Source organism: Myxocyprinus asiaticus, chromosome 1 (assembly GCF_019703515.2).
Source record: "Myxocyprinus asiaticus isolate MX2 ecotype Aquarium Trade chromosome 1, UBuf_Myxa_2, whole genome shotgun sequence".
Classification (NCBI taxonomy): Eukaryota; Metazoa; Chordata; class Actinopteri; order Cypriniformes; family Catostomidae; genus Myxocyprinus; species Myxocyprinus asiaticus.
Window position 1 is genome coordinate 57528834 of NC_059344.1, and position 21735 is coordinate 57550568.

The following is a 21735-nucleotide window of genomic DNA, read 5'->3' on the forward strand; positions in this document are numbered from 1 at the left end:
CCACCATGAGTTTGCATGCCACGTTGCTCTCTATGAGAATTATATTAAGATCTATGTACAATGTTATGTTGTTTTTGGGCTTGTTGAAAATATGCCATATTCTTTTAATTTTTTGTTGATGTAAGTAATAAGCAAAAAAATGACAAAAATCACTTGGGCACCATTTCTGTCACTTTCGTGTATTTCATTAAACATTAAAGGAATGTTCCGGGTTCAATACAAGTTAAGGTCAATCGACAGCATTTGTGGCATAATGTTGATTACCACAGCAAATAATATCAACTCATCCCTCCTTTTTTTTTAAAAATGGTTACAGTGAGGCACTTAAAATAAGCGAATAGGGCCAATTTTTGGAGGGTTCAAAGGCAAAAATGTTTAAAGAAGCTTATAACTTGGGGCCTGGGTAGCTCAGCGAGTAAAGACGCTGACTACCACCCCTGGAGACGCGAGTTCGAATCCAGGGCATGCTAGGTGACTCCAGCCTAAGCAACCAAATTGGCCCGGTTGCTAGGGAGGTTTGAGTCACATGGGGTAACCTCCTCGTGGTCGCTATAATGTGGTTCTCATGTAGTGAGTTGTGTGTGGATGCCGCGGAGAATAGCATGAAGCCTCCATACTTGCTATGTCTCTGCAGTAACGCGCTCAACAAGCCACTTGATAAGATGTGTGGATTGACGGTCTCAGACGCGGAGGCAACTGAGATTCATCCTCCGTTCTTGTGTGTCTATATGAGATGTATGTCGTTCAGCGCTGTCTCCCGCTTTCTGTATTGTGTTACCTTTAGACATCTCCCATTGATTGTTTCCATTGGAGTCCCCTCTGACATCATCATCTCCTCCACCAATTGCTATAGACCGCCGACTTTTAAAATCCAGTGAAAACCCATTTGCTCAAGCTCCAGCTGTGTTACTGTATCAGTTCATTTTTGCAAGAAAATCAATCCATTCATTTTTGTTTGATATTGTATGTTCTTTGTCCTGTTTTTCTTATTCCTCTTTGTTATTATTTGTTCTTTGGTTATATATTTTTGTCATTTTCATTATTTTTGTTACATTGGGGAAAGTGGACAGGTAAGAAGGTCACGTGACGTACATTGTGCACACATGCAGGTTTTCACAACTGTTTAGACACATTAGGTTAGGAGTGAGTGCCACCCGCTGTACATTTTGTGTTTGGCTAGAAAGAGTAGTTTAGGCAGGGCGTCTCGGACACTGAATATCTTTTCTTTTACTCTTTTGTTTTCTAGTCAGTTTAGAGGGTTTACTTATAGCTAGAGTGTGTTTTGTTTTGTTTTTTTCGTTTGTTTGGCACCGCTCGCTCGCGTCCCTTTCTCCCCCTTCTAAGGTATTAGCAATTTAAAAAGCAGTGGCTAAGAGTTGGTATGATCACCAATATGCATCAATAAGTCCAGCTTTTAAAGCTTTTAAACGACACCTATTTCGTTTAAGTTTCTTTAAGTTTAAATGTTTCATTATTTGGCTATCCATTCCAGTTAAAAAGGTTAAAACGCACAAAAGTTTAGTTATTGGTATCATCCCAGAAGTGCGTCCATATAGTTTTTAACATACTGGACTGAGGTTAAATTTCCACTCAATTTATGATACAATTTGGTTAATTAACAACAAGAACATAACTATTGCAAAATATATATTTTTTGTAAAGCTCTGGAAGCTATTCTGTAATAACACTCTTTATTGGTTATTGAGTGTGCCATCTGATGGCACCACGTACGTGTGTGTGTGTGTGTGACATAGCTTTCAGTTTCTGCTCGATTTTTGCAGCTGCCCAGGGAGCGTGTGTGTGCTTGTCTGTCACCATGAGCTGACCAATAAATATGACAACATTTACTGGCAACCCTATTCACCCTTTTTTTGATGTCCCACTGAGGGCCACACTTCACATTACATACTGTATGGACATCATACACACATGGATCTGTATGCATGTGTGTGATATGTGACTGACAGTCGCTCCTAAGGTGGTTCTGTCCTGTGTGTTAAGAGCATTATCAGTAGTTGTCGACCAATATAGATGGAGTGGGGTTCCTGATATATATATGGGAGGTGAGCTCATACAATTTTATATTTAAGGGGGTCATGACATACTCTTTTTTTTTTTTAATTGTATTATTGTGGTGAGCAGGGCGGAGCCGAGCGGTGTCTGGGCAGAGCGAGACCGGGAAGATAAGTGGTGAATGACTTACACATGCATGCCACACCAGCCTCGCGTTCCAGCGAGGGGAGGCGGGAGTATTTAAGGAGAAGAGAGAGTGGCAGACAGGAGAGAGATGTACGAAGCTTGTCCGCGTGTTTGAGTGTTTTTATGATTTGACGCAGCTGGCTGAAAAGCAGTGCGTATTTTTGTTTCTTTGTACGTTGAAAAGTGCCATTAAATGTCTATGTGTTTGTCAAGCCGGTCCCAGCTTCCTCCTTACCTTCTTAAGTGTTACAATTATCTTCCCTGAGGTCCACTTATAATGTTAGTAAAGGTTTTTTTGCACCAAAACAGTCATAATTTAGTAATATATAAAACAGTTCCACCCTGTCTCTGGCCCTCTGTCTGAAACACTCGGTTTTGAACTCTTTGGCCCTTTAAGTCTTCAGTGTCAAAGCAGAGACACTCCACATCTTCCGTGTTTGTTTACACACAGAACGGCATGTGTTTCTCCCAGTCAGTGGCAGCAGCAGAATGAGACACATTTTGTTGCGCGCACCGCTCTTAAAGCGTGGCGCACATCACCAGAAACGCATCAAAATGATCAAACACGTCCATATAGTGCATGTTTACAGAAATGATACAGGATGCTTCAAAACAGCAAGAAACAGCGCAGCTGAATGAAACATAATGGAGGTCTCCCTTTAAAGTTATAACTTGACATTTGCATCTTTTAAAAGCGGTGCGAGATGAACAATTATGGTCAAAGCTGTTCATCAAACCCTCTCTCCTGTTCATCTGTGTAACTGAGCAGTGAGGACCTGTGGGTTAAATAAATGCTCTTTTTCTATTAAGGAGGAAGTTTTCAGTTCTAAAATTTACAGTATGTTTTTCCAGTTCAGTGGCCACTTATATGTCAAAAGATCAGGGAAAATTTGATTCCTCATATCATGACCCCTTTCATTATAAACTAGATGTAAGATTTTTTACAATAAAAATATTTGAAAAAAGAAATTGTGCATGAAATGACTAGACTTTGGAACTGACATAAGGGAGAATAAATGCGAAAAGGGGAGAACCAAACTTGTTCTTGCACTAAAAAAAGCCAGATGCAGCGGAATAAATAGAACCGAACGCAGGTGTCTCGAGGTGCATTTTTAAAAGTTATTTTTAACTTGACACAGCATCTAAAAAACATAGCACCCCTTTATGAGATACTGCAAAATAACGAGACGTGCCACAACGGACAAAGATTACATAGAAAATGTATTGAAAGCATTGCGGACAGATGCAAAACACATTAAGTGTGAACGGCCCCTAACACTTCTTTTAGTTGGCCATGCAAGCATGGTAATCAATTGATGGCGATAATTTCAAAGTGGGCAAATGTTGGCTGATTTATTTGCCTGGCTGGTGTATCGGCTGATATGTCGTACTAATTATTAGTGGTGTTTGCACTTTGGCTTGTAACTTGTCCTGTGCTGTGGACATGAATTCTACCTCAAATCAACTGGATTATTGAGGAGAGGTATAATATTCATTTCCTAAGCAATCAGACTTATGATTTTCTCCTGTCAGAAAACAGAAATGGTTAGAAAATATCTGGGGTCCCTCCTTGCATTAAAGGAGGGACCCCAGCCATGTCTGCAACCAAATATCATAGAGATTGGAGGTTGTCCCTTTTGGCCCTTTTGACCCTTTTGACCTAGCAGCCACTCGAACACTGTAGCTTACGATGACTTTTGCACAGGCATGCACCACTCACATTTTTTTCTGGTTTGATAAATAATGTCCATACTGTTACTGACAGTTGGTTGATTACACTGTGTTTGTGTGTGTGTGTCTGCACAGAGAAACCAGTTAATGCTGACCAGCAAGAGCGGACTCTTCTGAAGGGTGTGTTCAGTGTCAGGAAGGGGAAGACACAGCTCCATAAATGGGCAGAGCGGCAGGTCATCCTGTGTGGGACGTGTCTTATTGTGGCCTCTGTCAAGGACAGTCTGACCGGCAAGATGCATATCCTGCCCCTGGTCGGGGGGAAGGTAGGGGTTCACAGACACACACATACACACTCACTGCAGGCTCTGAAGGGGAACAGATAACAGAGTGCAGATGCATCAACACAGCTGCCTTCCATGTCAGACTCTGGTATCCACATTAAGGTACCAAGTGTAAGTTACTGGGTTTACTTTTTTAGCTGGGTTTACTTTTTATAGCTTTGCATAGACAAGGTCCATAAGCAATTCTATCATGCAGCACATGTAATAATCAGTGTTGAGTAGATTACTTATGAAATATATTCTGGTACTGATTACAAATTACATTATTTAAATTGTAATCCCTAATGTAATTTAGGTAATCTAATCATATTACTTTCTGATTACTTATTGCATGTTTTGATAAATCTAATCATTAATTTTAAATGTATTAAAGGGATCGTTCAAAGGGAAAATTCTCTCATTTACTTACTAGGGCTGCAACTAACGATTATTTTGATAACTGACTAATCTAACGATTTTTAGAATTTTAGAATTTAGATTATTAGACTATTCTGCGATTATTGCATCATTTAATCATTAGCTCTTAACCAATATTCAGCTTGTGCCTTACATAATAGTTTCTATTAAACATGCTTGTTAACAATACAGAGGACAAAATCATCTTTTAAAAATACCTCTAAATGACATTCACTGAATTAAAGGAAAAAAAATATTGTTTATTAGGTTTCATACAGTAAAACATTCTCTGCAAAAAATCCAATTGTTATCAAGTTTTTTTGTCTTATTTTCCATTTAAAATAGTCTAAAAATCCTTAAAACAACATACAGTACTGTACAAAAGTTTTAGTCACTTGTGAAAAATGTTGCATAGTGAGGATGTCTTCAAAAATAATACCATAAATAGTTTTCATTTATCAGTTAACATCATACAAAGTCCAGTAAACATAAAAAAGCTAAACCAGTATTTGGTCTGGCTACCTTTGCCTTTAAAACAGCCCCGATTCTCCTAGGTACACCTGGACACAGTTTTTCTTGGTTGTTGGCAGATAGGATGTTCCAAGCTTTTTGGAGAATTCACCACGCGTCTCAATTGCTTCTGTCTCTTCATGTAATCCCAGACTGACTCGATGTTCAGTGGGGGCTCTGTGGGCGCCCTGTTCTTCTATTCTAATCTTTTTGCAAAAGTAATGTTTGGGAGTCTAAAATGTATTTTTCCTATTGACACACTAAAGCTGAAGATATAAATAACCATCTTAAGACAAATGTTTTTGTAAAACATCGTAAGTGCCTAAAGCTTTTGCACAGTACTGTACATTTACTTGAGAAGCAACATATAAGATATTTAGACTTGCTTTAAGAGAATGTATCTTAAATATAAGTGTATTTTGTATATAATTGTATGTGGTGATGGGGGCGTGGTCGTGTGTCTGTCTGCGGGAGAGAGCGGTAAAGCTCGTCACCTGGGTTGTAATTAACACCTGTCTCATGTTATAGTGATGGTGGAGAGAGACTTAAAAGCCACACCAGCGCATCAGTTCGGGAGAGAGGGAGCGAACTGAGAACACAAACTCGATGCAACAGAGTGTTTTGAGAAAGTTTTTCTGTTATCTTATTGAGTGTTGTGAAGCTACTTGAATTGACTGCATTAAAGAAATCCAGGAACCCTGACTCCTCCATTGCCCAAAAGAACCGTCCCTACTACAGTGGTGCCCAAACCCGGGATTTTGGAGGACAATGCCATTATGGATTCTTCACCGCTGGGTGAAGTTATCAAATCCCTCGCCAGCATCCAGCAGACCCAGCATCAAGCCCTCATGGAGTTACACCTGGGGCAGGATCAACGCTTCCATCTCCTGCTCCAGGCCCAAGAGGAGGACCGGCAGGTGTTCCGGAGCCTGATCGACAGAGAGAAGACTGGCGCTGCGACCTCCCCCCCCCCCCACCCTCGGAGGCCACTTCCCCCGTGACTCTCATGAAGCTGGGGCCAAATGACGATACGGAGGACTTCCTCGACTTGTTCGAGAAAACTACCGGGGTGTGGAAGTGGCCGCCCGACCAGTGGGCGGCCCGCTTGTTGCCGTTACTCTCCGGGGAGGCGCAGCTAGCAGTCCAACAACTTCCCGCCACCAGCCTCCTCAATTACCCCGACCTCAAGAAAGCCATCCTGCAGCGGGTCGTTCATAGTCCAGAGCAAAGCCACCAGCGATTCCGATCCCTGAAGTATGGGAGGCACGGCCACCCGTTGGCTTTTTCCCAACAGCTCCAGGATGTCTGCCGGAAATGGTTGCTGGCTGAGGGGATCCGCGGCGCCATGGACATCGTCGACCTGGTGGTACTGGAGCAGTTCATCGCCCAGCTTTCTTGTGGTATGGCCGAGTGGGTCCAGTGCCACTGCCCGGCATCACTGGAAGGGGCCGTCCAGCTGGCAGAGGACTACATGGCAGCATTTCCGGGAGGCAGCGAAGCAGACTTCTTCTCTATCTTCTCTCTCTCTCCCCTGCATCTGTACGAGGATATTCGCAGGTATCCAGTGGTTACCATTGAGATACTATTCAGGGGAAAAAATTATAGAGTAGAGGCCACGGTTAATTCCCGCCTCACCCTTCCACTGATTTTGGGAACGAATTGGCTTGGTTTTAAGAATCTATTAAAGGAAATACTGTATGTGTGGATGGGTCCTGTAAAATGTTGTCTCGGTGTGTGATGTGCGATGCTATGGCTGGAGTGGCAGTGCCAGGGCCGTCTGCATCTGCTCCGCGTCATCATGACGCAGGGGAGAGAGTTCCCGTCCTCAGGGGATTTCCCTCTAGAGCAGTCACGTGATGAGTCTCTCAAACACGTGTTTGACCAAGTGAGAGTAATCGATGGTCAACATCTCCGGCCTGATGTCGCACTCACATACCCATATTTTTCAGTTATCAATCATAGGTTGTATCGAGAGATGCAGGACACTCAAACAAAAGAAAAACCCAATTGTTAGTACTGAAGAGCCATCGGGAAACCATCTTCCAGGCGGCTCACCATAATCCAGTGGCTGGCCATCTAGGGCAGGAAAAAACACTCAACCAAATATTGGCTCATTTTTTTTTTTGGCCGGGCCTTCACGGGGGCATTTGCAAGTGGTGTGCGGCGTGCCGTGAATGTCAGTTGGCAAATCCACCGGCCACCCCAAAAGCACCATTGCGGCCTCTATCGCTAATTGAGGTCTCCTTCAAAAGAATTGCCATGGACCTCATCGGGCCATTAGAACCGACCATACGTTGGCATCGCTTTGTAATAGTTCTGGTGGACTATGCAATGCTATACCCAGAAGCAGTGCCCCTGCGCAACATCTCAGCACGTAGTGTTGCGTAGGCATTCTTCAGAATTATCTCCCGAATGGGGATTCCAGAAGAAATCCTCACTGATCAAGGCGCTACCTTTGTCACGAACACTTTGCGAACTATTCAGTTTGTTAGGTATTAAATTGATTCGCACCAGTTTTTACCACCCACAAACAGATGGATTGGTGGAACGGTTTAATAAAACCTTAAAAAACATGATTCGTAAGTTCGTGCACGAGGATGCTAGAAATTGGGATAAGTGGCTCGATCCCCTGTTATTTGCAGTATGAGAGGTCCCACAAGCCTCATGGGTTTCCCCCATTTGAGCTGCTGTATGGGCGTCGGCCGCACAGCGTGCTCAACGTAATACGGGAAGCTTGGGAGGAGGGACCTTCAAACAGTAAAAATGAAATTCAGTACGTCCTTGATCTTAGAGCAAAACTCCACACTTTGGGTTGGTTAACACAGGAGAATTTGCTCCAAGCTCAGGAACGTCAAGGCACTCGACTATGGAAATTCACACCGGGAGATAAAGTGCTTGTATTACTGCTCACCTCAAGCCCTAAATTACTCGCCAAGTGTCAAGGGCCCATTGAGGTCACACGGCGAGTCTGAGATCTCGATTATGAGATTAAGCGAATGGATAGGGGCGGGGCACGTCAAGTGTTAGGGAGATGGTCCCTGTGGCCTCAGCGACGGTAGTCCTCAAGAGGGCGGAGCTCAGCCCGGAGGTGACTCTCAAACCAAATTAATTCACCCCGGCCCCTTGTGGAGGCCACCTCTCACCATCGCAGCTCACAGACGTGGCCAAGTTGCAAACGGAATTTGCAGACGTGTTCTCGCCTCTCCCTGGTCGCATGAACCTCATAGAGCACCACATCGAGACCACCCCGGGGGTGGTGGTCCGTAGCCGCCCCTGTCGCCTTCCTGAACACAAAAAAGGTTGTTAAGGAAGAATTAGAGATTATGCTTGATATGGGCGTAATAGAAGTGTCGCACAGCGATTGGGCCAGCGTGGTGTTTCTGGTACCTAAAAGTGACGGGACAGTCCGGTTCTGTGTAGACTATTGCAAAGTGAACTTGGTGTCCAAATATGACGTGTACCCAATGCCTCGGATTGACGAATTGCTCGATCGGTTGGGCACGGCTCAATTTTATTCGACACTGGACTTAACAAAGGGTTATTGGTAGATCCCTTTAACTCCAATCTCCTGAGAAAAAACTGCTTTTTCCACACCGTTTGGCTTAAACCAATTTGTGACCCTTCCATTCGGTTTGTTTGGGGCCCCGGCCACATTTCAGTGTCTCATGGACAAAATTGTCAGACCCCATACAGCATATGCCGCTTTTATATGCTTCTAATTTCTCTCTCCCCTTTATTTTGCAGGCAGATGCATCGAACAGGGGTCTGGGGGCAGTGCTCTCGCAGGAGGTGGAGGGGGAGGAGCGACCAGTGCTGTACATTAGTCGTAAACTCTCGCTGAGAGAGACTACGTACAGCACCGTGGAGAAGGAGTGTCTGGCGATCAAGTGGGCCGTCCTCACTCTCCGCTACTACCTGCTGGGGCCGGCCTTCACCCTCTGTTCTGATCACGCCCCACTCCAGTGGCTCCACCGCATGAAGGATACCAATGTGCAGATCACCCGTTGGTACCTGGCACTTCAGCCATTCAAATTTGAGGTGATCCACAGACCAGGAGCGCAGATGGCTGTGGCTGAGATTGGGGGGGGAGTTGGCAGGCCGGATGTTGCCCTGGCATGAGTCCGGCAGTGGGGATATGTGGTGATGGGGGTGTGGTCGTGTGTCTGTCTGTGGGAGAGAGAGAGTGGTAAGGCTCGTCACCTGGGTTGTAATTATCTCTAACACCTGTCTCTTGTTATAGTGATGGTGGAGAGAGACTTAAAAGCCGCACCAGCGCATCAGTTCGGGAGAGAGAGAGCGACCTGAGTGCACGAACTTGATGCTACAGAGTGTTTTGAGAAAATGTTTTTGTTATCTTATTGAGTGTTGTGAAGCTACGTGAATTGAGTGCATTAAAGAAATCATGGAACCCTGAAGGCGGAAATTAAAAGACTTGCCTGCACTGCTTCGTTGTCTCCTGACTCCTCCATTGCCCTAAAGTACTTTCCCTACTACAGTGCATTTTTTCACTTTGTTATACTTCTCCAAGTGCAGTAAAGACAAAATATACTTATATTCAAGATCTGTTCTCTAAAAGCATGTCTAAATATCTTATATGCTGCTTCTCAGGTGAATGCATCTTTTTTTAAAGGATTTTTAGAAATTTAAAAATATTTGTATTTTTAATATTATATTTAACATTCTCAGATAACAATTTTTTATTCTGCAGTATAGCTGCTAAAGCAAATGTACGTTGTTTTAAATGAGCTTTGGAAAACAAGCCAAAACAAAAACAAATCAAAAACGTATTTTGTTGCAGTGTATAATGGGGCGAAGACTACCCTCTCTCACCTTTTTGTTCACTTCAGTCCATCTTTAACTCACAAAAAACAAACTCTCTCTTATTAATAAAGCTGTGTATTGCCAATTTTCTTCGTGATAAGAAAGGCACAGTGACATATATTATGATTCAATAAGTCGTGAGCCATCACGTTATAATCTAGCTGCAGCAAGCGTGCGCACTTCAGGGACGAGCGTCCCCGTGACAGTGTGTGCATCAGCCGGGTGCAGTTTCAGTCTCTCCCCCTTAGTTTGGGACACTTCGCACAACTCATAGAAGAGGCGCTGACCACACAGAAAAATGACAGTTTCGGAGTTTGTAGTTATTTACATGACCTGCTTCCTTAGTATTTGAAAGTTAATAAAGCTATAATGCATTAAATATAACTACATTAAAGATGTAATGCTGGGGTAATTCCTTTAAAGATGCTCGACACGCAAATTTTGCTTCAGCTCAAGTTCTGCTTATTCCACAATGAGAGTGCTTCTGTATTTACTTATTTTATATTATTCCCTCATACTTTGCAATCTACATCACCTGAAGCTGTTTGGAAAGTTTAGAGTATCTAAAGAGCATCTGGACCGTGAGCTGTTTTCTTCCTCTCCTCAGTCAGACGAGAGCTGCAGTGCTGCTCTCACGCGTCATCATTAGAGTTTAATATGATCTTATGTTACGTTAAATGAGATAAAACGACTATTCGACAACGGAAATTTTTGCCAACAATTTTGTATTGTCGACGTTGTCGATAACATCGACTAATTGTTTTAGCCCTATTACTCACCCTCATGCTATCCCAGATGTGTATGACTTTCTTTCTTTTGCTGAACAAAAACAAAGATTTTTAGAAGAATATCTCAACCCTATTGGTTCATGCAATGCAAGTGAATGGGTACCAAAAAGTTTGAAGCTCCAGTAGAGTCATATTGATTACTTTTATGCTGCTTTTTTGTGCTTTTTGGAGCTTCAAAATGTTGGTACCCATTCACTTGCATTGTATGGATCAACAAAGCTGAAATATTCTTCTAAAAATCTTTGCTTGTGTTTAGCAGAAGAAAGAAAATCATTCACATTTGGGATGGCATAAGGTTGAGTAAATCATGAGAGAATTTTCATTTTTGGGTGAACTATCCCTTTTAGAACCAATTAGCACTTGTTTTATTAAACATTAGTAAGCATAATATCAAACAGCAACTATATATTTGTCAGTCACTAAATGCTAACACATGCTACCCAATTTTTCTGTTTTTAAACCCTCCTGAATGTTGCCCGACTGCCAATTTTAAGTGCATTATTGTAAATGTTTTTTTTTTGTTATTTTGTACTAATTTATAGGATGAGTTAAAATTATTGTCTGTGGTAATCAACAGCAAGCCACAGATGCTGTCCTTATACATTAACTTGTAAATAACCTAGAATATTCCTTTAATCATATACGTTAGATGTGTTATTACAAAGCGTAAAGTGCCTTCATCACCAGCACAGTTCATAGTTGACATCCTCCTTTCTTTGCTCAGGTCGAGGAGGTGAAGAGGAGGCAGCACTGTCTGATTTTTAGCTCTGCTGGCCCACAGGCCCAGACCTACTATGTTAATTTTGACACGCTGGCCGACTACCAGCGCTGGCATCGGCAAGCTTCTAAAGTGAGTGCAAGTGCTTTATCTAATCTAGACAAGGATTAAGATTTCATGAGGGAACCCACAAGGATTCTACAATGGATCTGGGTTTTCTGTCCCTGTGTGTTTTTTATTTTTTTATTTTTTTTATATAAAATCCCTCTGTCACAGATTGTATGTCTTAGTGTTTTCTGTATAAAGGGGCGTTCTGTACCCACTACCTGCAGTGCACAGCTTTGCTGAAACAGCTGTCTATGTTTTTATTTGTATTTTAAAGGAACACACACATTTTGTTGTCCTGAATTGGTATGTTTGGTCTGTTAGAGTCTCTTTTTCAGTGTTTCACCCTCATTTGGCTCCTCTGTGCTCTGTTAGTCCTCATTTGTGTTAATGAATTAACTGGCATTCCAAACTCTGGCTGCATCCCCTGAGTCTAATGAGTTTCAACCATCTCTAGAGAGCACAGCTAACTCCCGTACACCAGAAACTCCCTGAATAATGCAAAACCCGTTCAGAACAATTGTGTGAGAGGGTGAACCTGAGGTAATGGGCTGTTTGAGGTGGCATGATAGATGAGGGAGAGAGAATTTGTATGTTTGCATGTCTGGGCGCTAGTTAATGTGCATCATAACAGTATGCTGCAGCTGTTGTGCCTTGCGGTCGGATCGGCTCAATAGTTTCTTTCACTCCGGTCCTGTTCAGTCATATAGCGGTCAGTGTAAATCTTATTTTCATAAGAAATAATATTGTTTACCAAGAGCTTGGCTCATGCATTTTGATCTTAGAAGTCTTTATTCTTTCTTTATTCCTGTTGGTAGCTTGTTTTCGAAGAACTTTTGATTTAAATAAGTATACATTTTAAAGGAATGTTCCGGGTTCAAGTGTAGCTCAATCAACAGAAATTGTGGCATAATGTTGATTACCATAAAAGTTATTTTGACTCGTCCCTGGTTTATTTAAATACAAAAATTGCATTTACAGTAAGACAGTTACAGTGGAAGTAAATGGGGCCAATCCATAAACATTAAAATACACACAAATTCAAAAGTATAGCCTCAAAACTTGAACATTAGTAAGGAATAATTTACAACAGACCATTGAATTATTTAAACATAATGCACACCCAAGGTGGTAATGCGGTCACGACGCACAGCACCTTGGGTGTGCATTATTTTTCAATAATTCAACGGGCTGGAGTCAATTATTCCCCTTATACCACGGTTATCATACATTAAGATATCGTTCAGGGTTTTATCTCGAGACATTTTCTGGTTTTCGTCCCTAAAACGCTCTTGTGAGTGGAACTACTTTCTTTTGCCACAGATTCAGCGTCTTGATTTAATACAGTCCGTGCCCTCGTTGCTAGTTCAAAAACTTCACTTTAGAACTAGCAACGGAGGATATCGAGGCTTGCGCTATTTACTGGAGCACTTACTGGAGTAATAAGGTAGTGGTTTGTGCATGTGTGTATGAGTTTGTTTTTTAGGGATTGAAAGAGAGAAACTCATAAACTGAGAGAGATAGTTTCTGGGATTACCTTTTTTGTTGCAGCTCTCTTCAGAAGTAGCATCGATTCAAAATCGCCAAGATGTAAGTTTAAGCACTTCTCAGCAGCAGTGAGTGTCGCCATATTTCCGATGTAAACCGTAACAACTTTTTTCAGCCCTACTGAGATGCAGGTGTGCTCTGACATGGCGGCTCTGTTTTTCACTTGCGAGTAAGGGTGTGCGTAATGCGTATATGTATGTATGTTCTCGTGTGTGAGAGCTTAAGGGGGGGAGCGCGAGGGTGTTTCCCACAGATATTTCAGATAATATAGAAACTGTTGTATTGATCAAGTGTATCTAAATTTGATACAGCTCAAGCCTTCGTTGCTAGATCGAAAACGTCACTTTAGAACTATCAACGCAGGATGCGCTGCTTTTCGCCATTGGAGTAACATGGTAGTGTGTGTGTGTGTGTGTGTGTGTGTGTGTGTGTGTGTGTGTTTTGTGTAAGAAAAAGAGAAACTGAGAGAAATCATGTGGAATTTCCTGTGTTTAAAGTGCCTCTCGTCAGGAATAACATCGCTTCAGGTTGCCAAAGTGTAAGTTTGAGTCTTAGCAGCAAGCTTTTCTATTGCTAAAAAACTGTTTACAATCCCAGTGAGTCTCTGGGGTGTGCTGTCTTTGCTCCCGAGAGAGTTTGTGTGAGAGGGGAAGGGGTAGCCGATGGTGCTTTCCACTATAGCTATGTGAGGCTGATTAGGGCGAAATACACTGAAACATAAAAAGTTTAGCACATTTAAAGTTATTTCGGATAGTAGAAATTGTTGTATTGATCAAGTCGTGGGGGGTGCGGCTCTATTTGTTAGTCGTGACTCGAGTCTCAATGTGTGTGGGTGAGACGAGAGCGAAAGAGAAAAAGAGAGAGCCCAAGGATGCTTTTCAATCAAAATTGAAATAAATGTAGGATATTATAGACATTGTTTGTCATTCTTATCCAATGTACTTAACCAGTGTCTTTGTTTTAATTGGTTATTTTGTTGTGGTAGCCTGTAAGGCTCTTTGAAATAACCGAAATAATTTGGCAAAGTGATATGGAACCGTTATGCGGTCAAGACCTGGAACTACTTCATAGTCGTGCGTTACCTTGAAAAATTATTGCACACTTTAGAACATCCGTCAACCAGTCAGAATCAAGCATTCAGCAGACCCGTGGTATAATATGTATTAGCATGATTTAAGTGTGATAAAATCACTTGCTAACTTTATCTGTGTGAAGTTATGCCCATTATTACAACTTTGTTGTCATGACAATATAACGCTGTTGAACCCAGTAATCTGGTAAATGCCTTAACACTGGTAAATCCTGATTTTATGACACTAAAATCATGTTAACACATATAAAGTTTATGTGGCTATACCTTGGAAGCAGTGTGTATTTTAATGTAAATAGACTGGCCACATTCACCTCCATTGTCACTGCTTTAGAGTAACTGCGTTTTTTGCTTACAAAATAAAATAAACATGGGATGAGTCGAAATTATTTTTTTGTGGTTATCAATATTATGCCACAAATGCTGTCTATTGAATTAAACTTGTATTGAAACCAAATATTCTTTTAATGACTCTGATGTCAAGTGATGTAACCATTAATTAAAAAGTAATAAAATATTCCCTTACAGTGTACACATCTTTATCATTGTTTTAATTTTGATTTATTGGTTTTCTTGTGGCAATAATATTAGATATATTTTAAAACAAATATGCTTCACTACTTATTCTTTTAATAAATAATAATAAAAAATATGCCAAACTACTTAATATTATTAAAAAAATAAAATAAATAAAAAGGCTTTTTGTATGATTACCCCCCCACCCCACCCCCCATGATCTCTAGATGTTATCTCACCTCGACATTTTTTATATTACGCTCGACAAAAAAATATCTTTAGAAAATGTAGCAGAGGTGTATTCAAGTCATCTGCATTTAATTGTTTCTTTTAATATATTGATAGATACAGACACAACAACGAGCATGATGTCATTGACCCAGACATCATTAGTCCTTTCCACTGTCTATATCCATGAGAATTAACCAGCTCGCTCAGAGTTTGATCCAGTGATGTAATAACATAGACTTTGATTTGACAGTGTGCTTCAATTCACTGATCCGACACCAGTTGGCCATCTCTTCAGGAGTTCTCAAACAATGTGTTTATATATCCTCATAAAAAGGATCCTTCCAGCCCTAAAATCTGATTGGATAAGCCACATTCAAAGTTGTTGTAATAGCAATATATACGCACAACTGTAACCGCACATATAAGTCACAACGTTACTTGGCAACCGCACACAGCCTACAGTTAGGCTAATAAACTATACTAGATTACTTGGTTGAAGAATGTTTTATTGTAATTTTTATTAAAATAATTTTTATAATCATATTTTAGTGTATATTAAAATGTACATTTTATATTAATCTAATTCATTTATTTTAATTGTTTTATCATATTTCTGTTACTGCCATTTTATAAAAGCAATAAGCCACTTGAGACGTTGTATTGATTTTAACTATGCCCCGTAACCATGGTAAAGCCACTGTAATGCACAGGCAGGCTCTCATGGGTTTATTTTACCATGTCCAATCTAACATCATGTGGACATGACATCTGCATATATATGCTTCTGTAGATTAGGCTAATGAGTTGTTTTTTTCACCATGTATGTAGGTGGTGTCTCAGATGATAAGTCTTGTGGATTTATCCTGCTACAGTCTGGAGGAAATGCCAGAGTATCTCTTCTACTGCCAGGATGTCACACACCTCAACCTACGCCACAACTTCATGAGGTTGGATGGTTCTGGAGGACTCAGCAACTTCAACAGGTGAAGACACACAATTTATATGTATAGATACTCATCTGTGTTACCACAAACAGTGAGACCGCTCAATTTTGTCCCAGTGCAAAGCACAAGTGTGCTTGCTTGTGCTATATGTGGGTGTATGCACGCAAACTTTGTGTATTGTATGTTAATGAAGTGGCGCAAAGTGCAATTGGACATTTGCCTGAGAAATAGGTCATTGTGCTAAGACATTTCAGAACCACATCTAATGTCTGCGCAAAGTCTAAAATCAGTTCCTTCATTTGCAGTTTGGGGGTTCCACCAGCAGATGATATCAAAGAGCTTTCGATCATTTTTAATACTAACCATGATTTTTGTGTCAGTAGATCAGTATGATTAATTATACTTAAATTATTTATCATCTAATGCAGCCTACATCCAATAAATGTTCCTTGCGTGTCACTGACTGACAGAAATATGCCTGACATTTTGCAAGGACATAGTTAATGCACAAAACAAAATGCAAGACACAAATGTTCCTACTTTTATTCTTCTATACAGCCCATTTACACTACCACATTTTTATGAATGGGCTGTCTTCATTTATATCAACATTGCTTGGCAGGGAATGGAATATACTGTATAATAGGACGCAGACTCTGCAATAACCGGAGAAGAACCTCTGAATTAAATTGCACTTGAACCAGCCCACTCAAGCTATGCACACACTATTTCGCCAACCCACTAATACCTAAGACATAGTGCATGCTTGCATGAAAATACCAAAACTTCATGGCCATGCCCACTGACTTTGCGCAAATGATTATCTCATAACACGTAGCATTCTTAAAATAGGGCCCATTTCCCTGGTTGCTTTACTGTACTTCAGAAAAACCTTGCTCAAATTCTCAAACTAGTACATGAATTTAGGCTGTTGTTTCGCTAGGATGTGATCTCTTGCTGTGCTGCCATGCAAACAGACTCTAAATCGGTCCAACAGCTATTTGTTCATGGCACTTGTGTCAAACACAACCAATGAGAGCATCACTAAATGGGAACTTGTAGAAGGGATGATGCTATTAAATGTTAATAATCAACTATGATTAGTGTGGTTTTAAATCAGTATGTTTTTTATTAGACAGGGACACACAGAAAGTGGCTTTGTGTATGCAAAAGAAAGAGACTAGATGAGGATAGATTGGAGAATCTCACAACAGTACTATATGTCTGCTTCATATTTCAGATGAAAAAAAGAAAGAAATTATATTTTGTATAAAAAAGGATGCCTATATTTTAAGGACCATTAAAACATTTTGCATTGTGACATTTGAAGTGTACTTTCATGACAATTAAAGGGATAGTTCACCCGAAAATATAAATTCTGTCAAGTCACTAACCCTCATGTTGTTCCATACACATACGATATTATTTCTTATGTGCCACTGTGAACGAGCTTCTCTCATGCACTCAAAAACATGCAACGAACAACAAGATTTTCACTCAAAATGACTTATATTTCTAGTTGTTTCTCACCAAAACCTATCGTATGCTTTCAGATGACTGGGAATATAAACAGGAGCCATGTGGACTACTTTTATGAAACCTTTGTGTAATAGTTAAGCTTGGTAAGCTAGTTAAGTGAGTCATTATCTACTGCCATTGTATTATAAAGATCAGGATTTTCCTTAAAGAAATATTCCAGGTTCAAGAAAAGTTAAACTCAATCAACAGCAGTTGCGGCATAATGTTGAGTACCACAAAAACAAATTTCTTATTCTATAAAAACAAAAATCAAGGTTACACTGAGGCACTTACTATGGAAGTGAATGGGGCCAGGTTTTTAGGGTTTAAAGGCAGAAATGTAAAGCTTGTAATTTAAAAAAAAAAAATTACATTAATTATTTTGTTAACACTTGTGTATTATTTGAGCTGTAAAGTTGTTAAAATCATCGCTTTTACAGTCATTTTAGGGTTTTAGGGTTTACGGCATAATATCGTCATGGCAACGAAGTTGAAAAATTGGATATAACTTTACACAGACATGGTTAATAAGCAATTTTATCACACTAAAATCATGTTAACATGCATATTATTCACGTCTTGTGGCTGTACTTTTCAAACAGTGAGAAATTTGCTTTTATGAATTGTCCCCATTCACTTCTATTGTAAGTGCCTCACCATAACCTAGATTTGTACTTTTTTTTTAAAGAAAAGAATGGAGGAATTGAATTTATTTATTTCTGGTAATCAAGATTTTTCCACAAATGCTGAACTTGAACTTGTAATATTCCTTTTAATATATATTTTTTTGTGTTCTGCATAAGAAAGAAAGTCGGATAGGTTTACAACGACATTAGGGGGAATATATTATGACAGAATTAAATTTTTGGGTGAAAAATCCCTTTAAGCACATTTCCCACCCAAACCTCATTAGTGTAAGGTGAGAAATCTCATTCTCCTGTATCAGTGTACACTGGACACAATGATTTTTTATTTTTTTTCAGTACAACAAATACTACCATGATGTATACTTACAATTTTACTTTATAAATGTACAGTACAATTTAAATCATATATAATTTTGATTTAATTTACGGTTATGAGAATGAGATTTTCAGGACTCAGAATGAACAGGTAGCATGTGGGATCAGTGATGATTTTACCTGCCCTTTCCATCAAGGTGTAGGTGTATGCATTACAGTACACCACTGACAATTGGAGGGGGCGTGTGTTTAATTGTATTAAACAATGAAACTTGTTTATTTGTCTTGAAAATAATGTCACTTATTGGTCTTCAAAATAGGCTTTATTTTCTTTATGCATTTTCTTCTTTATTTTTTTTCGATTTGATTTTGGGCTGAAATATGGCCTGAACCTGTTCTTGACAGTTTTTGTGCGAGAGAAAGTTTGCACTTAGACAAAGAGAGACAGATAGAATAGGTTTGTTGTAGAGTGCATGAAAGGACTTTCTCTGCCATGTTATTACTTGAAGAGAGCCTTTTCACATGCTTGCTACTTTACATTTTTCCTTTCTGCTCTTTTTTCCCTCTACGCCTCCCATTTTCTCTCTCTCTCTCTAGCTGTCTCTCTCCCTGCTCATCTCTGCTGTGGCATATATTTAGTAACTGTGTGTGGTATGTGGTACAGGATGCGTAGGATGATGGTACTGTAGTGTTAGGGGGTGATGTATGCATGAGTGTGTGTATGCATGAGAGCTCAGCATATGTTCTGAGTCAGGCAGCCACTGCCACGGCTGTGTCATTACCTTATCTGCCTTCCACATCATTTATTGGCAGGCCCACTTAACAGGTTCCCAGCACACTGGCACAAAAACGCACATCCAGATATAACCACTGCAGCCACTGATATTCAGGTTTTGTGCTATACTGATATATTAGTGCCCTTCCAAGATGCTGAACCCGGAACATTCTTTTAGTTAGTGTCCAAGACACTCCCTTATAAAAAATGTTACCTGGTAACTAAGGTTGTAGCAATTTGCTCTGACAATGATTAGATTCGATTACGATTTTTGACTTGTGCACTAGAGTCACATATGCATTTAGGACAAGGAGGATTGGCTTATATTTGTGGTGGCATATATATATATATATATATATATATATATATATATACAGGTGCATCTCAATAAATTAGAATGTCGTGGAAAAGTTCATTTATTTCAGAAATTCAACTCAAATTGTGAAACTCGTGTATTAAATAAATTCAATGCACACAGACTGAAGTAGTTTAAGTCTTTGGTTCTTTTAATTGTGATGATTTTGGCTCACATTTAACAAAAACCCACCAATTCACTATCTCAAAAAATTTGAATATGATGACATGCCAATCAGCTAATCAACTCAAAATACCTGCAAAGGTTTCCTGAGCCTTCAAAATGGTCTTTCAGTTTGGTTCAATAGGCTACACAATCATGGGGAAGACTGTTGATCTGACAGTTGTCCAGAAGACAATCATTGACACCCTTCACAAGGAGGGTAAGCCACAAACATTCATTGCCAAAGAAGCTGGCTGTTCACAGAGTGCTGTATCCAAGCATGTTAACAGAAAGTTGAGTGGAAGGAAAAAGTGTGGAAGAAAAAGATGCACAACCAACCGAGAGAACCACAGCCTTATGAGAATTGTCAAGCAAAATCGATTCAAGAATTTGGGTGAACTTCACAAGGAATGGACTGAGGCTGGGGTCAAGGCATCAAGAGCCACCACACACAGACATGTCAAGGAATTTGGCTACAGTTGTTGTATTCCTCTTGTTAAGCCACTCCTGAACCACAGACAATGTCAGAGGTGTCTTACCTGGGCTAAGGAGAAGAAGAACTGGACTGTTGCCCAGTGGTCCAAAGTCCTCTTTTCAGATGAGAGCAAGTTTTGTATTTCATTTGGAAACCAAGGTCCTAGAGTCTGGAGGAAGGGTGGAGAAGCTCATAGCCCAAGTTGCTTGAAGTCCAGTGTTAAGTTTCCACAGTCTGTGATGATTTGGGGTGCAATGTCATCTGCTGGTGTTGGTCCATTGTGTTTTTTGAAAACCAAAGTCACTGCACCCGTTTACCAAGAAATTTTGGAGCACTTCATGCTTCCTTCTGCTGACCAGCTTTTTAAAGATGCTGATTTCATTTTCCAGCAGGATTTGGCACCTGCCCACACTGCCAAAAGCACCAAAAGTTGGTTAAATGACCATGGTGTTGGTGTGCTTGACTGGCCAGCAAACTCATCAGACCTGAACCCCATAGAGAATCTATGGGGTATTGTCAAGAGGAAAATGAGAAACAAGAGACCAAAAAATGCAGATGAGCTGAAGGCCACTGTCAAAGAAACCTGGGCTTCCATACCACCTCAGCAGTGCCACAAACTGATCACCTCCATGCCACGCCGAATTGAGGCAGTAATTAAAACAAAAGGAGCCCCTACCAAGTATTGAGTACATATACAGTAAATGAACATACTTTCCAGAAGGCCAACAATTCACTAAAAATGTTTTTTTTATTGGTCTTATGATGTATTCTAATTTTTTGAGAGAGTGAATTGGTGGGTTTTTGTTAAATGTGAGCCAAAATCATCACAATTAAAAGAACCAAAGACTTAAACTACTTCAGTCTGTGTGCACTGAATTTATTTAATACATGAGTTTCACAATTTGAGTTAAATTACTGAAATAAATGAACTTTTCCACGACATTCTAATTTATTGAGATGCACCTGTGTGTATATATATATATATATATATATATATATATATATATATATATATATATATACACAAAGAAATGTATTACATGATATGCATTATAGATATGAATATGCTATATATAGACATAATATGGTACATATATTTTACATGAATAATAGATATCTGATATGAATTAGGAATAACAATGTCTGATGCATCATAATGACTTTATCCAAACACACAAACAGACGATAAACCATAAAGTAAGTGTAATAGATATGCGTACAATGTAAAGTTAACATTTATTGTATCAGTAATTACAGATGAAATGTCATGTACAGGCAGATAAGATCCATCTTTAAATCGGGCATGGTCATAGAATAAAAGGCTCTATTAGAAGCGTGTAAATGCGGTTATACATGGGATGTGGTAACCGTGAGTTCCCTCTTCATTTTGGGATAGGGAAAGAGGCGCCAGGCGGATAAACAGAGACGACTTGTCAATTTCGTTCGCAAGAATTCAATTGCATTGTCATGCAGGACTTTTTGTAGCCCACAACGCGTAAGATTATAATGTTTTATATTTCCGTGGCTGCTGCGTGTCATTGACCAATCACAGGTGACTGTAATCAACTATTTGTTTCCCTTCAGAACAGTCTGAAATCGCTCCCTAT

The 21735-nt window shown here is 40.1% G+C and overlaps 1 protein-coding gene across 1 annotated transcript in view; it reads left to right on the top strand.

Moving 5' to 3' along the window:
• LOC127427619 (PH domain leucine-rich repeat-containing protein phosphatase 2-like) overlaps positions 1–21735 on the top strand; it is a 112798-nt gene that overhangs the window by 53202 nt on the left and 37861 nt on the right. Inside the window, exons 4-6 of the mRNA XM_051679164.1 lie at positions 4006–4196; positions 11454–11579; positions 15766–15920. Of these exons, the coding sequence (XP_051535124.1) occupies positions 4006–4196; positions 11454–11579; positions 15766–15920 (472 nt within the window). The remainder of the gene's footprint in view (positions 1–4005; positions 4197–11453; positions 11580–15765; positions 15921–21735) is intronic.